Raw genomic sequence first — 17,664 nt, 5'->3', positions numbered from 1 at the left:
TAGAGAAAGTTTTGCAAATAATGCACAAACCTGCAACGTACAACTAAATATTTTCTAAACAGATTCTGTTCTGCTGAATATAGTTTCTCATACCTCATGCACACAGTTGAAGAGCTCCCAGTCATAAATTGTCATCTGATATGCTAAGTCTTTGGAGCTCATGAGTTCAAATGTTCCCACTGTACCAGCAGATGGTCCTTCTTGTTCTGGTAATGGTGCCTACAAATGGAAAAATGGTATAAAAATATTTTAGAAATACTAAATTGCATGATTGATGCTTTTCTTCCATAATGTTTCTGATTTTTTTTTCAGTGTGACCACTTTCCTAAGCATGTTTCTAATAGTAAAACTGAAATTTGCTTTTAACCACAGGCTGGCATTAGGAAATGAGAACCTCTGTGCAAAATCAGCATCCACTATGCACTGGATAGTCAGGAAAATTCTGAAAGCTCTTCAGAGGCACCGTAAGGAAATAAAACAGACGGTTCTCAGTGTGTTATTTTTAGCATTGTTCTAAAATTTGAAGCCAGAAATAAATACTTCAATACACATTGTGCTAACTAAAGCATGTCTGTTTGTTTATGAGTGTATGTCTTTCTGCAAAGCTTTTGTTATCAATTTCCTTTTTCACATACACAAATAACTAGGCCACAAAGCACAAGCCAAATACTTTTGTAAATTACTAATTCTAATGATGAGAATTATTACATCTGCCATACTTCAGAAATCTGCAGTGGTTGCAAGATCTTCTGATCACTTATAAAATAAGCCTCATACTTTCTCTTTGACAGTACAGGAATGCACTATTTGTGATTGCAAAAACTCCTGGCTGTGCTAATTAAAACTGTATGCACACAATCTTATGAGAAAGAATATTTTAAATCATTCAAGTATAAAATATTTTTGAAGGACACTTCCGTACCCCCCAATAAATGAGATATGATCTACAGTTTTGCACACAAATAGATCTTATATTAAAAAGAGATTTAAAGCATGGCTTGAGATCAAGTCAGATTTGAAGTAGTCTGTTGTATATACTAGGGTCAAAGTGTTTGAACCAGTGCTGCTAAAATACTAACAAACAACGCTCTTGCTAATCCAAATGCGTTCCACCAGCAAAGCTTCCTGTGAACCTACGTTTTAATTGTTTTGTTTCCAGGAGAGGGCAGTAGAGTTCACTCACAAGTTTCTCAATTTCTCATGGGGTCTTTGTTAGGTAATGCGGAGCAGGGAATTGTCGACAGGCACCTTTCTCAATACAAACTCAACAGAGTCTGCAAGATCAACACACTACACACCATATTTACATACTGTAGTAATATCAAAAATGAGCTTACTAAATGTATCTCCTTTTATATAAGAATATTATATTACTAATTGAAAAAAGGCCAACTGTATTAATATATCAAGTCACTTCTTCAATAACACACAGTATGTCGGAGCCTTATTTCTGTACGAGTTCCTGCTTTGTACTCTAGGGAAAACTTGTCTTTCAAATATCATCATAATACAATCCAATTAAAAATAATTAAACTAAACCACAGGTATTGTTACCTTAAAAGCTCCATCTACAATTTTAAAAAATAGTGTATACAGGCAAAGTATTATCTAAAAAAATCAGGACAGCCATCAATCTTATAACAGCCTGCACATTGCTCTGAATTGGGATTTGCACAAACACAAAATTTATTTATTTTAAGACAGAGTATGAATTAAAAGTACAGCAGTTTTGTGTAGAAAATCCTAACTTGTGGAAATTTGTAGAAAGAGAGTTGCCCATGGACTGAAAGAGGGTTTTTTTTCCCTATTTGGAGACAAACACAACATAGCTGTTACCATAACAAACACATATTTTCCAAGGCTAGGAAAGAAGCACTTAGATTGAAAGTCATTGCATATTTGAAAACTCATCTAACCCAGAACAATTTTCACATGGGAAGTGCCAAGTGTAATGTGAATAAATGCACATGCACAGGCAGCAGCCAGAAATTGGAAGGTGAAAGGATTAAACTGGCAGGGAAGTAAAGTTGTAAAATTTTTCAGTTTGTTTATACCTCTTTGAAAAAATGCAGCTGATAAGGGGATGTATTCTGTTATGCAGTGCTGAGAACCTTTTTAAAGGTGCTGAGTATTCCTCCCTAATTCCTACTGAAGTCAGTCCAGTTGATAAAAACTAGCACACTGCAGCCCTGTATCTTAGAGCTGCCTGTAGCATTCTGAGTACTGGATCCACGGTAAATAGCACAGGGGAAAAGGCATAGAAAGTCATGACAATTTGCTGCCAAAGGTATGTCTACACAGACAATGCAGAGCCATATAAAAGTACCCAGCACAGTTGTACTGATGCAACACCCCTGCTTTAGAGTAGCATGCCCCATGAGGGTATCTACTTGGCAGTATTCATTAACCTTAAGGAAACACCAGAATTTAATAAACTGAACAAGAGGTATCTCTGCATGGAACTACAATACACTGGATGTACATTCCCTGGTTACTAAATTGAAAGCAGCAGCAAAGCACAGATTTTACCATATCTATAAAAGAAATCAGGCATACATACTAAGTGGCTTGTTAAAAGGCTGAAACAAGGCTAGGAGTAATAGAGTTCATGCTGACATGACTTCGCAATGACATTTGTTTTTAATGAAATAAAAGGAACAAAAAGTACAGTCAAATCAAACTCTATAAAAGCAGACCCCATGGAGATCGTTAGAATTACTGTATAAACTGTAAGTACTTAGGAACAATTCTACTTAAGAAAAAATAGACTTTCTACCAAGAATATTTTCTGTGATTCCACTCTGAATAATCTGCGATTTTGACACAGTTTTTTGTGGGGCTCAGAAAGAAAAGATTTTAAGGAGTTTACTGTTGGAATTAAGTCTCCAGAATGTTTTAATTGGTAACATCTATGTTCAGCAATATATCCCTGTGGCCTTGAGATAATTCTGTAATCAGGAATTCCTGCATGTTTTAGTGACAATATTCAGCTCTTCCTACATGCTCAGTGTGACACAGAGAATACTGGGATCAAGGCCTGTCATGTGGATCAGATGGATTTCTGCTCTAGTTTAGGAAATCATAACATGACCTTGTTTTAACTTCAGGGCTCATCCCCTAGCACTGTGACAAGCCCTTTGCTGTGAATGTTTCCCCTAGGTTTTACCTAAAGCATTGATAATGCAAAAAGGGTGAAGTGTTCAAATAAACTGGAGAACTGAACTTTCTGAGAACTGCAGACATACATACCAAAGAATTGAACTGATCACGCGGGCAAGCAAACAGCCGTCCATTAACACTGAGAGTTGTAAACACTGAAACATCATGAGGTTTGAGCATAACCTTTTCTGTAAACATGAAAATAAAGAAATAAAGATTGTTTATTATGTATATGTAGAATTTACAGCAGGGCTGATCCAACAGCTGCACAGGTCAGCCTTCTGGGAACAGATTTTGCACAGTAAGCCAATGTCCAGCATAGACAATAGATGACTACAAGACCCTCTTTATTGAAGAAATGTGACAACAAGCTCAGCCCAAACCAGTCTCCTACAGAACTGGCATACAGAATTGGAATCCCAGCCCCAAATTGTGCAGACAGGTCAAGAAGCCTGTGCTCTAGAAATCACCTGCAAAAATTCAATCATAATTAGGGACTCCATTCACTCTTCTCTAAGCTGTAAGCATTTGGAGGGCTGTTCTTAATAGAAATTGCCTTGGAAGACAGTAACTGTGTAAGGTGATGAAATGCAACTGTATTAAAATCTCAATACAGCAGTTCTAAAAGAGCATCACAGTACAGGTAAAGAAAAGCTAATGAAGTAACTTACAAAACAGTCTCTTCCCAGGTGCGCTGGCTGTCAGCAAATCTGACAACAAAAAATAGCTGCAACTGCAAAAAGTAGAGCCGCTTGGCACCAGTTCTCAGGAAGTGAGCTGGTTTTGGCAGGCATCGCTGTTTGCAAAAATGCCTTCCAACAAAGCTCTCATTAGCTCTGTGTGTGTCCACACAGTCATACTGAACAGAGCACTTCAGCAACACCAATTCTCCAGCTGAATTCCCCTTGCAGTTACTCTCCCATTTCCACAGCCTGTAGTGGGGGCCTGACTCCTGACCCTTTGCCAACCCCACACCAGTAGTGGTTTGCATGGACAGAGTGGCCAGAGTGGCAGTGATCACTACTGGAATGTCTGCATTGCAGTGTTTTCTGCTGTTGCTAATTCATACATCTAGCCTGACATTATCCATGCTTCCCTCCTATTTCTGTTGTTAAAAAACTCTTAGAAGCCTTACAGTGAAGGAAACCTGGGGTAGCTCTGCTATGTAACATGCAGTTATACAAGCTTCTCCATTTTTTGTCTACCATGTGAGCTTCAGTCTGTGCCTGCAGCAGGGAAAGGACTTGCCTCTAAGACAGAACCTGTGTACCAGCTGAACATGCACGTGGATATAAAAGCCTTGACTGAGTTAGTCTTTCAATCTCTCCCGACATTCTGCTTTACTGTAAGTGAGAACTGTTTAAGATTATGCAAATACAGTACCTCCTCCTGAACTCATCTTTACTATGACGAGGCCTTCTCCAGAACCCAGCTTATCTGCTACTGCGCTGATCACTTCCTTCACAGAGGAAGACACTGGCACCCGGATAGTGGTATAGGTTTGGTCTATGCAGTACACCTTAAACAGAACTAAAGAAAAAAAGATTGTGTTGTGTATGCCACGTGTTAACAACCACAGAGACTTTACTGTATGAATTACTTTCACTTCAGTAACCACTCCTCACAAATGAAACAAATAAAGCAACAATAAATCACTACAGTTTTGATATCTCCGCCTTCCTCAAATGCTCTACAATTTCTAGTACAGAAATCTCTGGTTTCCCAGAGCTTTCAGTAAACCATGAAGTACTAGTGTTTCAGTATTGCTACATTATTTATGGCTGCCAATTTAATCTGGCACTTTGTTATGTTCCAGACATTGTAATATTTTAAATCAACACTTCTTTTCAAGAGTCATGAAAACTGGCTGCAAAATCTCTTAATTACAGGAAAATACTTCTAATATTTACAAAATAAATTTGAAATAGTTTTGGTTACAATCAGAACTTAAATCAAACTGTGTTGCAACCTGTTTTTTACAAGCAAGTATATAATTGCTGAATCAAGAATTTTGTAGACAATGAAGAAAAATACCCTAACAATAAGAATACACGTGAGTCTACAGTACAAATTGGCCCACAGAGTAATACATGAACCCAGGCCTCTGGCTGCCTGGAAATCAATATGATAGCACATTAGCCTGTAAAAATCAAGGCAGCCCAAAGCGACATGAATTTAAGACAGAACAAGTTAGCAAAATACTCCTTCAGCTCAGCTGTCAAGCCAAGCCAAGAAGCCCCTGGGGTTACAGCTGTCCATGGATTTTCAATGTTCAGTGTGCTGCCTGCCCTACAAATGACAGAGTTGCAGCATATGAAAGGGGCAGTTACTGCCTGTCCACACAGACACAAGAAGCAGTACTTCCCTGGCAGCACCAACTCTTATGCTCTTTGTAGACCTAGAGCAAACACTGATATGGACAACAGAAGCTGCGTGACTGGCAGGATGTCTGCTGTTCATACGCAGGTACTTCCAGCTTTTGAAATAACTCTTCTGTTAGTTTGATTTATGCCACCAGCTATCTCAACTATATGACCTTGCATTTTGTTCCCTTATTTTTACTGTTGTTCACTAGCATGAGCTATTCTTTAATATCAAACACCTTGAAACAGAAGCTATTTTCTGTGATGAAGATGCACCAAAACAACCATTGAGAGACTGGTTCCTAGCAGTTGCAAAGAAACGCTCAGATGTATGATTTTTAAGGGGCATATATCTTTGTTTACAATGAACAGATCTCATCAGGAGACCTCGGGATTTTTTTCACATAGCAGTGCTTTAACCTGCCTGAAGTAAAGGACAATATGAAAAGCCAGTACAACTGAAAATGATATTCTGCTACACTGCTGTAAATTTTACCTTGATCTCTTCAGAGAATCAAACAATAGCAATAGGACAAACCAGCAGATTTTGTTTTCTAGGCTGTGTGCCACAGGGCAGAGATCCACGGCATGATTATCTGCTCTGCTCCTATCTTGAAAAGGAAGAACTGTGCATGTTAGCTCAAACTATGTAGGAGAGACAGAGGCTCAAACATGACCTTCAGCACCCAGTACTTATCACACTGTCATTACCTGCAACTGTCTGTACTGGTTCTTACCTGTTTTGTTCATTTCCCATTTTAAAGGTTTTTACATATTCCTCTGAGGAAGCACAGTGTTTGACAGCAAAGTAACAAAGGGAAAAGACCAGGAGCACTTAAAATCAATGATGGAGAATGTTGGGCTAGTGAAAGCAAACAGAGTTTGCTTCAGGCCAGGCTTCAAAACTGTAGTTAGGTACTTTTGTTTATTGTTAGATCTTTTTTTGAGAGAGAGACAAATTTATGGCAAATCTCAGTGGCTCACGAAAACCTTTCAGAGAAGGAACTCACCTTCGTCGCTGCCCCTAATAGGCTGGCGTTTCTGTGCTCTGTCATCACTTGTGTTGAACAGCTGCAGAAGAACTTTGTGCTGAAAATTAATCATCAGGATTCACATCAATGCAAAAAGAAACATTATGGGGTGGACAGGTACTACAATAGATACCTTATCAATGGTAGGAAAAAGAGGAGCAATGCAAAAGTTGACACAATGTTAAAAGCTATTTTTCAATTTGTTGTTTTAGTGTATCCATGATTACTGAAGAGAAAATGCTTATGGATTTGCTGTGCTAAAGCTTTTACTTTAGAAAAAGGACATATAAATTATTTTACCTTCTTTTGTGATGCTTTAGGGTCTTCGGAACTATAAAAAGGAAAGTATAGAATATATAATTAAATATTACCTGGAAGATTTTGTGTATAAAAATCACCTATAGAACATGGACAACTTGTCAGACTTCAATATCAACATATTAATGTTAGCATACACGAAAAGAAGGCTAGATGATACCATAGTTAATCTATGACCAAGGCAGGGAAAATACTATACAAAGTCCATGTAGGCATTAAATAAGCATTCAGTTTCACCTCAGTGGTGTGTACATAATTTCTTATTCCTTCTGTCAACCTTTTAATGAGAGTTTGGTGTTTGCAAGAATGATGTGGAAAGAGAGGGCCATAGACATTGATCCAAACAAGCTTGGATGCAAACGTTCAGTCTTGCGTGACTGAGTGCCATTCATAGAATGGATTTTTAATAGATATAAACAATAAATTTTCTTCATTTATTTACTGAGAAAAAGGGTGGGGGGAAGGAAAAAAGCAAAAACTGTGCTTACACTTGCTTTACAATTTTCTCTAGCTCGGGAAGTTGATCCTTTAGTGGTGCAATCATTCTAGTATCATCTGATACAGACACATAAAATTCCTGTAAATGATATAGAATAGTCTTTAAATAACCATAAGAATAAATGAGCAGTACTCAGGATAGAGGATTAGATGACACCTGACAGTTTAATGATTATAAAGAATGATAATCTGCATAGAGGAACACATGCTGGGCCCAATCCTCTATTACTTCTACTTGTTTATCTCCAGCTGATTTAAAGCAAGAGTTACACATGCAGAAGGGAAGTGTGATGAGGCTCCTTAGCTCACTGTGTAACCACTGACTGCTTGTGCAAAAGCCGCATTTTCAGATTATCAAAGACTATAAAATTAACAAATAATCTGGGGTGACAGGGTTTTTTTAACCTGTAGTCTTTAGTGGTTCATTTGCTACTGAGTTGTTGACTCTCAGCTACTCCAGTCCGCTACAACATTACCCTCCCTTAAACCCCACTCAAACCTCTTCCTGCCACACCTACATAAAATCGACCCAAAGAAGGATCTATATGCTTGCGACCAGTAATTGTTCTTTAACTCTGGAGTAATGAAAAACATTATGTCTGTCTCCAAAGCCTGGCTATTATGAAAAGCTTTCCCATATGGGCTCGATATATGTCTGTTATATTTAAGGCCCCTCTCTATTCCCTGCAGCTAACTCTTAGATTCAGTTATAAGCTCTTCGGGGCAAGAACTTCATTCAGCTGGTACCATATGGGATTGTGACCCATAATCACAATATATAATAATAACGGCAATCACAACAACTTATCTTAGAAATACAAGGATATGGTACCTACCACAAAGACCTTGCAATCAATGTCTGAGGAGTTAAATTATTTTAAGTGATCAGAAGGGCTCTGAAGACAAAGATCTTGAGTTCCAATAGCTGCAGTACAGCTTTCATTCAAGTGGAAAGGATTTTTGGTTTTGTAGAGTGAGAACCTTCCAGCTCCTTCCTGGCATACCCTGAGGGAGGCATAAGCAGCCCCCCAGTTCAACCTATAGAGCCTCTGAACTATCCACAGGAAAACACTAAAAAAAGCAAATTCATCTATTGCTATAAAGCAATCTACCCATGCAGTGCTTTGAAAAGGGTCTGCCACTCCAGCAGATATTTTCAGAGGTCCAGAGGATGACAATGATTCAAGCACTGTTGTAGCACATATACTGTCTGCAGCTAAAACTGAGAAAAGAGTTAGGAGTTTGCACTTTGAAATGACCCACTTCTCTTTAGTTCATGACAGAATTCTATAGACTGGGAACGGGCTTTCAGCTTATCTTGCTTGATAGGTGCTTTTCAGTACAATGATACAAGAAGTCCTTTATACCTCCAAAAAGGCCATTGCTGCTTCATCTTCTTGTAGTAAATCTCCATATAAAGCAGCCCACTGCAGAACCAGTCGAATGACTCGCCTTTTATTGTTGAGGGCATAATCCATTTTCTCCTGCTCTGTACCCTGAGAAGGCTGGGCATGATAAGTGCCATGGTGTCAAGGAAAACACTCAGTGATGGAAAATATTAAAACCAGTATGAATTCACAAACAACTGACTTCCAACAAACTGTTTTCAGGGTGTTCAAACATAACTTTCCAATATATACTTTTGATTTCCGACTGCTGCTAGCATAAAGACTTGCAAACCTTTCACGTTCATACTAAAAAGTAAAAAGACTGAATTCTCTAAAGAGCACAGGAATGATCACAATCCCACCACAGAGACGGTTGCTGCAGGGGAGCAGAACAGAAATGACACTTGGAACAATAGAGAAGAGGATTAACTGTGGAGACTGAAGAAGAATATTTCTCCTTGTTCTTCTTTGGAGACGGTTTAAGAAAAAGAAAAATGTCACTTTGTGTTTATTAACAATTTCAGTCTTCCATTTGTGAGGAAGACTACTGGAATGAAGCACCAGTGTTATTCCTTTTATTTTTAGAAGTGACTGTAACCCAAGGTGAACCTCAGCCCCCTTATGGTGGGGAGACCGGGAAGTTTACAGCCTAGACTGACTATAGGGACATGGGGTAAAATAATAAATTCTGTAGTAGCCTCATTTTGCATATTAGGAAATCAGAAGTTTCTACTCTATCAAATAAAGCATATTTGGGACACAATACTTTGTGATAGCTATTTTATTATAAACTATAAGAAAAAATGGGAAACATTTAATTGACCTTTTCTTGATGAAGCATCAAGAAAAAATCACTTACAAAAATATGTAAACAGCAAAAAGCCCAAAAGTAACAATTTATTGAAAGGAAGAAACCAAGAAAAAAGTAAAATGGGCAATAAACAGATAATTTCAGCCTTTAACCTATGCAAAAATGAAGAAGAATCCCGATGAGAAACAGGATATGACCATTTGTGTGCCTACTTGTCACTGATCAGAAGTTAACACTATATATTTAATCTGTTTCCCAATAAACTGATGGCTGAATGTGAAGTAAGCACAGAATGAGTGCAGTTACACCTTTAACTTTTCTTCCCACGTACCGAAATTCTGATTCTGGACTGTCACGAATAATACTATTTGTAATTATATAGCAATGATTAATATTAAAATATTGACATTCTTTCACTCACAGCGAAGTCCAGCATCCTTTCAAGATGCACTTCTCATTGCTCTAACAAAAGACTTTAAAATATTAATTAGAAAAATAAAATATTAATTAGAAATCAAATTTTTCTAAGATTTTTTTAAGCTTCTAATTTAGAAGCATTTCTCTAACAAATGCTAACACATTTATACTAATAAAATAATGGGAAAAAGTATCTATTAACTCACACTTTCCAAGTGACCCTCCTGCCCAAAACCCCTGCAGAGATTTTACATGTTACCATGGTTACTGGGGTGCTCATTTAACTGACAAACTTTTAGAAATCTGCATTTTAATTTCATTTGGAAAGTTTTAAAATTACCAGAGAACTAAACATGTCAGTACATTTATGGGAGTAAATAAGTCAAAGGGTCATAAGAAGTAAATAACATATTGTAAGCCATGTGCTCTAATGTCTCAGGGAGCAAGTTTAATTTTCTACTGAGTCATTTTTCTCGTGCCACTTTTACCTTTCAAACACTGTAATTATTTAATGTATTTTTATTTTCTTATTAACTGACTCACCACAGGCACTGGTAATTTTTCTGTATTTTTACTGCTCATGTATATTAATTGGTCTTTTATTAACATTATCGCAGGGAAAGTCAATGAAGGGTTCTCCCATTTTTATGGGACCTACAGGATGCAACTTTACTGCAGACTGCTATGCTATCAGAAGTAAAGTATCTTGTATATTTGCAACAAGTGTCAGACAATTGTAAAATATTTATTAACACCTACATGGTTAGAGTGCATTATATATATTTCTAATTCTGCCTAGCATATGTTAGGAAATGGAAGCAATTCTGAAGACTGTTCTTCCCTGGGTGGGAACACTGAACTGTATCAGGAGCTGTGCAAAATCAGCACCCATTACTACAGTAGAACGCAAACTATTTTGCTGGCATGATAGTAAAGGAGGTTCACAAAAGATTCATACAGAAACACGCTAAAGGACCACCATCTACAGAGAAGAAAAGGAGGAGTTTATTCTTAATAAGTATTCGGACAGTATTCCTTTAAAGATGCGCACCTGCACACATGCTCACACACTTGCACTATCACAAGTGCACTTTTGGAGGTGCTACTCTTATTTCAAGTTTTCTTTTGGGCTTTGTCCTGCCTCCCTCTGACAAGCTGTAGCTCTGAGAATTTGTCCATTTCCACCTCTGTGAAGAAGAGAGGGAAACAGGGACCTTGGTCCAACATGCAGGACTGATGTTCTGATCTAGGATAGGTGAGCATGCCCTTTTCTTCCCTATAAAAAAGAAGAATGTGATTTTTTAATATTGCAGAATCCATATAGTTTAATGACTAAAAAAGAGTGGTGTGCCAAGGGACAGCACCGTATAAGCACTGAATCTGTAGCAAGCAATAGTGTTGCTTAGCCAAAACGGTGCATTCATCCATTCCTTTCAGGATTAACGAACTTAAAGATGACAAAACACTGCTGTAAAAGAAGTGAAAACCCAAATAATTAAGACCCTTTACTATGCTTGAAAGCACTACAGTGGTCTAGCTCTACTCGTATTTGCATGCTGCCAGCTAAAATAGTAACCTAAGTGGGTGTAGGAAAAGAGACTTGTATTGATTCAAAACTGGGAGTGGGAGCAAAAACAGTGTCTCTGACTCAATCACCTTTCTTCTTTTCCTTTTTCTGTTTCAATTTCCTCACTGAGCATAACTAACCTCTCCTTAGTCTCACAGCACCGGCAAACATTTTTGTAGAGTGATTTTGCTCAAAAAAGATGAGCTTTGTTAGCAACCTTTCAATTCTAACAATAAATTTCAATGGTACAATCAACAGAGCACAGTTTGATTTTTCATATTCAGAATGGACCAAATAAACAATAATTCAACTCTAGGAACAGCTGACACTAAAGCAGTGGGATACCAGTTACTTCCAGCCCTCGTCCTCCTCTCTGAAAAAAATTAGCAAGATGCCTGCCATGACGCACTTAAGACTATGGCCTTAGCCTCCTCTCCAGAATAGATTTAATCACAAGTGAATACATATACATAAGTGACACTATCACTTTGATCTTCAGAAAAGCTTTTCCCCTATAAACAGTGAGGTCCATTTTGCTTTTGCATCTGATTTTCCCAGTTATTGGATTTCAGTCGTATACTATTATAACTGAGGACAGACAAGCCTGAGTCTCAAATGGACTGATTAAATAACATGAGCTAGATAAATCAGAAAAAAAAAAAAAACCCAACCGTAACAAGTGCTGTCCTTTTCTTCCCCTCTTAAAGCTGTCAGCAACAGCATTTCATAATACTTTTGATATCCAAAACTATGTGGTTTTGGAAAATGTGTTTGCTTCAGGTGTATGAACAATTTTCTACAGACCAGTTTTATGGGTCCAAAGGTTTTCAAAACAATTACTGTCCTTGATAGGAGTAAAACAAATGGATTCGCAAGCTTGCCAGACAAGGACATGATGCTCTATTTTGTGGTTTCAGAGTGTTAGCTTTCCCAGATGTCACTCGCCCCGCTGAGCTTCAAGGAAAGCACACTTTCACACCAATCTGATTCTAAAAAAACTAAATAGGGAATTGAAGTCATTATATCCCTGTCAGAATTCTATAAAACAGAAAACATCATATGTTTATTTAATCTCTCAGTCACTTGATAGCTTCAAGTCACTGTGCACAAGGAAAACTCTCAGTGTCCAAAAGCTCCCCAAACTAAATGACCTGCCAGTAACGAACTGATGGACATTTCACAGACTCCTGCAAAACATGTAGAGAGTATGAGAATCACCTACAGCTCTCAAGGCTATCCACTGTAAGCTTTCATCTCCCAGATATTCACACACACTTGAAGTTTCTTGCCGTTTGTTAACATTAGCTATAGACAATTATTATACATTATTATTTTTTATTCATAACTATTATGAAGCACTTAGGAACTACTTATTATTCTACTAGTTTAGGCACCCTTTTGCTTGAGGCAGTTTGCAGCTTGTAATCTATAAAGTGGACCACTGAAATCACCAAAACATAATGACCCTAGTTAAAAATCTAGACGCTGTAGTTCAGAAAGAAACAAGAGACAGAAAGGATACAGGAAGGGTAATCCAAATTTTTATGTAATTTCACTTACCTGGTGGAGGGACAGTACATTTTTTGACCTTGGAATAGTAATCAGCACAGGAAAGATACAGTTTTCATGCTCCAGGACTGTATCTCATCATGGGTATACACTATCCATTTCAGAGCTGTTGAGCTATGGACAGCTGTTAGACACTGAGAACCTACCTAGCAAGCACAGCCTCCACGAAACATGATGTGCTTCTTGAGAGAAGAAAATACTAATGGGGATAGCCGTTAAAAGGACAAAACTTTTTCCTTACAGAAGGATATTGTGCCATCAAGGCTGGGCAGAGCTGACTATTTGGCATAAAAACACAGTGCATCATAATAAAATCATTTAAAGCAGAATCTATGAAAAGACAAGAAAGAAAACAGTCGATTAATCACCTGCAAACAGCTTGGGGATCACAAGGATGATTTTTTTTTTTTCAGCTAAAATATCTTATTAGCCCTCTGCAGATAATAAAGGGGTCTTTCAGCACTTTGTAGGCATTAAGTGTGAAAATGGGGAATGAACAAATACGAGCTGAAATATTAAGCTTTTATTCTTGTCTGCATGGATTTTATTGCACTTATATTAAAAGGCATTTCCTGTGCCAAAGGGAAATTTGGCACGGCAAAAATACCTCATCTGTCCTAAAGTGAAATATTTGGATATACTTCTCTACAAGTATAGAGATCTTAGCATAAGAAGAATCAGGCCTGCCATGTCTGGGTACCTAAGAAGTGCTGCTGCATTTGGCTTTAGGACACTACAATACCAGACAGCACATTTAGTATATAGTACACAGGAGAAGGCAAATAATTTAATTTTTTGCTGATTTCCTAGCAATGAGCAGAAGGTAAATGGACAGCCAAATTTCTGGTTTTATTTTGATTCAAAATATTACAGCTGCTACATTTACATTAAAACTTATATGAACAATGTGACTGACATTTTCTCTGGCAAAAAAATAGCAAGCTGTTTTTTCTGATAAAATGATCTGTGGTAGTGCTGGTGTAAGTCCCAGTTTGCCTTATCTTTGTATTTGTGACAACAAGAAGGATTTATAAAGCCTGGCTGCAGAAGCCAGAATAAGTTTGGTAGTAAGAATGAGCTTAATTTTACTTTTAAACTATGCAAGTCTTATATAGAATCACTGAGAAACAATAAACATAGTACCCTAGGTTATAATTTCTACAGTGCAACTTTTGAGATAAGAGAAACATTTTAAAACCCTGTAAGAAAGAGATGTTAGAAAAAATATGGTGACATAACTGTGTAATGTGACATTACACCATTGCTTCCACTGTAATTCATATATGAAAATACCTCTCAGTTGACAAAACTCACCTCCAGAAGACTGGGACTTCTTCATTGCATAATATCCAGAGCAAAGTAGATTTTAATTGTTCTTAAATTAAAGGAATGCATAAACTAAAAAATTTTATTTTCCAGCACTCTGAGCTTCTCTATCCTAAAAATAGCTTTCCTTGTGAATTGTGACATTTTGTATCCCATTAGGGTATAGGTATAATCTTGTCATTGGATGTTTTGGGGAAAAGTTTTAAAAGATTTTAAAAATAATTAGTTTTAGAAAAATGTATAATACATGCATACTATTAATAGTAAACTCGTGTTTATATACTTGCAGGCTTAAAGAACAATGTTCTGCTTGTAATCCTAATAGACAGGTATCTATGAAAAGGATAATTTTCATTCTTAAAAGTGGTTAAATCACACACTGTAAAGGGATTTCTGTAATCTTTCAATTTGTCCACCATTTATGGACCACTATACAGGTTGTTACCTATGAGGTCAGTAACAGATTAACTGGATTTAAGAACACCTTTGAATATATACTTCTTAAGTCATCTGCAATGTAAAAAGAAGTTGCTAGAGTGGTGTTATGTAGCTTAATTTAGAAGTCTCTGCATTACTTTATCATAACTAGGAGGAATTTTTTTGTGCCTGACTTTTTAAAAATTAAAATACTTACTAATAGTAAGTCAGCAAATATCTATATCCCTAGATGTAAATTCTCTGTTCTCTTTACACTAATGAAAAGCAGCCTAATGAGTGCAGCTGCAGCAAACTGCATGACTGGGACCTGGCCCATGGTATGTTGAGTTCTCTTTTGAGTAACAATTCTTCTCTCCCTCCACATGGGAAAGTATCACAAACAATTTAAATTGTGATACCTTAAATATGATATGGATATGAAAATACTTATACTAGCATAATGCAATGGCTGGAGGTATCAAATTAGTTCACAGTACTAAGTGACATCCAGAACAAGAAGTATGGGTATCATCACCATCGGGTGGTAATGCATGCTCTGTCCTGGCCTTACAGTTGTGCCTAATTAAATTCATGCCTAGCAGTTCAGCACTGAGTGCTCTGAGTTTTTACTGTTGTACTCTGAACCCAAAGTACAAGTACAAAAGAGCAGGCTAGGAGGAGTGGATTGTTATCTTTAATTCTCGATTTCCTACATTTTCTCAGTGTTTTTTCAGAGCAGTAGATAGTTCTTATTCTGGGAAAAACTACCACTAGCTGCTATTCAAAGCATCACACTGCGGTGTTCCCCCAGCAAGACCATCTTATGCAGTAATAATAACACAGCCTTCATCATGTAGATACCTGTTGCTTCATTTAAAGTTGCTTCAAGGCGCATAGTTTCCAGAAAGTGCTCTAAAATTTTCTCTGGGGTTCCTGACATCACAATATACCTGAGAGAGGGAAAGGAGCAGTTAATGTTTCATAGGCAAAACAGCTAATCAAGAAAAAGGTGCGTACCAGTGAGAAGACGGGGACTGATGACTACCAGAGTACAAACACCTGCTCTGACCAGAATCTCTGTGTAGCTTAGGACAAAACCACTCACAATGTTTGTTGGCTTTCCCCCTGTAAAATGGGAGCATTAACACTCTCCACCCTACGCAGGGAGTGTGAGACGACTGACGGCCCCCTCCCTGCAGAGGTACTCCAATATACCACCACCACAGTTACACCACAATCAGCAGAGCTGCACTGGTGCAAACCTGGGGAAGTGCAATCAGAAATACTTCTCTGCTGTGAATAAATGATGGCAATTCTCAGTCATTAGAGGGTGTTAACAGACTTCCTATGAGCATGAAATGAGAACGGGTGTGTATCCATGTTAGAGCAAGGAAACAATCTCCTTCAGCATCACTGACAGGCGTAGGTCTGACAAGCTGGGGGCAGATAATGAAATAGAACACTGTACCTTCAAATTTGTGCAATAAGTACATTTTTCAAGTGGATAAACTTAGGATTGTACCATTTCCTGGACTAAATGTAGAGAGGTGAGAGAACTACTGCAATAGTCAGGTTTTGCTGCTTCACGCAAAAACACTGCAAGATTTTAAGTACCAGTAGAATATCATAGGATACTGCTAAACTTGTCCTGTTCTTTTTCTTCTTTCCTTTTTTAATCTTTCTCTCCATTCTTTCAACCTTTGCATCTTTTTTTTTTTTTTTTTTTGGATCCAACTGATAAAGTATAAAACTTAAAAAAAAAAAAAAAAAGAGAAAGAGAAAACCCCGAGAAGTGAAGATACTCTCCTCCTGCTGAGAAATAAGTGGTGGAGCTGAGCTCCTGGGAGCTCCTCCTTACTTTGAGTGCTGACCGTCACAGTTCTTTTACCTGCCAACCCCTTTGGAAGTACCGTATTGATGTCCCAAGAACACAAACACTTGTTAAGCCAGTGCACATTCTCACAGAGATACTAACCAAGTATCTAAGTGAGTGAAGCAGAGAAATCACAGGTTGCTATACTCTGAATATGAAAGTAAAAATGAACAGTGAAGTGACTTGCAGGGCTGCTGAATTCATCCTGCATGAGTGCGATCACCCATAAAGAGTTAGATCTTGGGAGTGAGAACTTCAGAGCTAGTCCTTCGAAGCGAAACTGTCACTGTTTGAAAGCATGGCTCGGTGAGCTATGCAGCAGCTATGCCTCCTCAGTAGAGGAGGCAGTTGAATGCAAACTGCAACTGAGAGTATCCGCTCCCAGAGTGAAGTTTTCCCAAAGACTAAGAGGAAGAAAATTAGCTTCTTGGTTGACTGGATATCTCAGGGAACAACTCTGGGATGCAGAACACCTCTCCTGTGCAAATGCTATGTACCTGCCTAGGGAGCAAAGCCCAAAGGGCAGCTCTTCTGAAAAGATACCAGATATGTAAGCTACCCAAGTAACGACAAAGCTGCAAGCCTTTAAGAGGAGGTCCCCGTTAAGCTTCTCTTTTGGGCAGAGTGATATTCAAAAGTACTGAACACTCAACTAACATATTACAGTAACACATTCTGGAAATCAGAATACATCAGTAACTAGGCTTCTCAAGCATAAACATAGCCACTCTATTTACTAACAAATGAAACCATCTTCAAAACCAGTGAACTCACTTCAGAAGATTTAAAAAAAACCAAAACACTGCCAACAGACTACTAACAGTGTTATCCGACTGCTGAAAAGCAGACAGTGAGTTTTCAGGGTAGCTTCCTCTTTTGTGTAGCTTATGTCTGTTTGTCATTGTTATGAGCCAAAGCTCCCTTGCT

The 17,664-nt window shown here is 37.9% G+C and overlaps 1 protein-coding gene across 1 annotated transcript in view; it reads right to left on the bottom strand.

Annotated features, from left to right (window-relative positions):
• RAPGEF4 (Rap guanine nucleotide exchange factor (GEF) 4) overlaps positions 1-17,664 on the bottom strand; it is a gene marked incomplete at both ends in the record, with an annotated part of 127,994 nt that overhangs the window by 8,487 nt on the left and 101,843 nt on the right. The window contains 9 exons of the mRNA XM_010076937.1: positions 94-219; positions 3,250-3,347; positions 4,543-4,689; positions 6,533-6,611; positions 6,854-6,884; positions 7,360-7,448; positions 8,737-8,887; positions 13,373-13,451; positions 15,726-15,814. Of these exons, the coding sequence (XP_010075239.1) occupies positions 94-219; positions 3,250-3,347; positions 4,543-4,689; positions 6,533-6,611; positions 6,854-6,884; positions 7,360-7,448; positions 8,737-8,887; positions 13,373-13,451; positions 15,726-15,814 (889 nt within the window). The remainder of the gene's footprint in view (positions 1-93; positions 220-3,249; positions 3,348-4,542; positions 4,690-6,532; positions 6,612-6,853; positions 6,885-7,359; positions 7,449-8,736; positions 8,888-13,372; positions 13,452-15,725; positions 15,815-17,664) is intronic.

Source organism: Pterocles gutturalis, unplaced genomic scaffold, assembly GCF_000699245.1.
Source record: "Pterocles gutturalis isolate BGI_N339 unplaced genomic scaffold, ASM69924v1 scaffold10828, whole genome shotgun sequence".
NCBI classification, from domain to species: domain Eukaryota; kingdom Metazoa; phylum Chordata; class Aves; order Pterocliformes; family Pteroclidae; genus Pterocles; species Pterocles gutturalis.
This window is presented reverse-complemented; position numbering and strand designations above follow the sequence as displayed.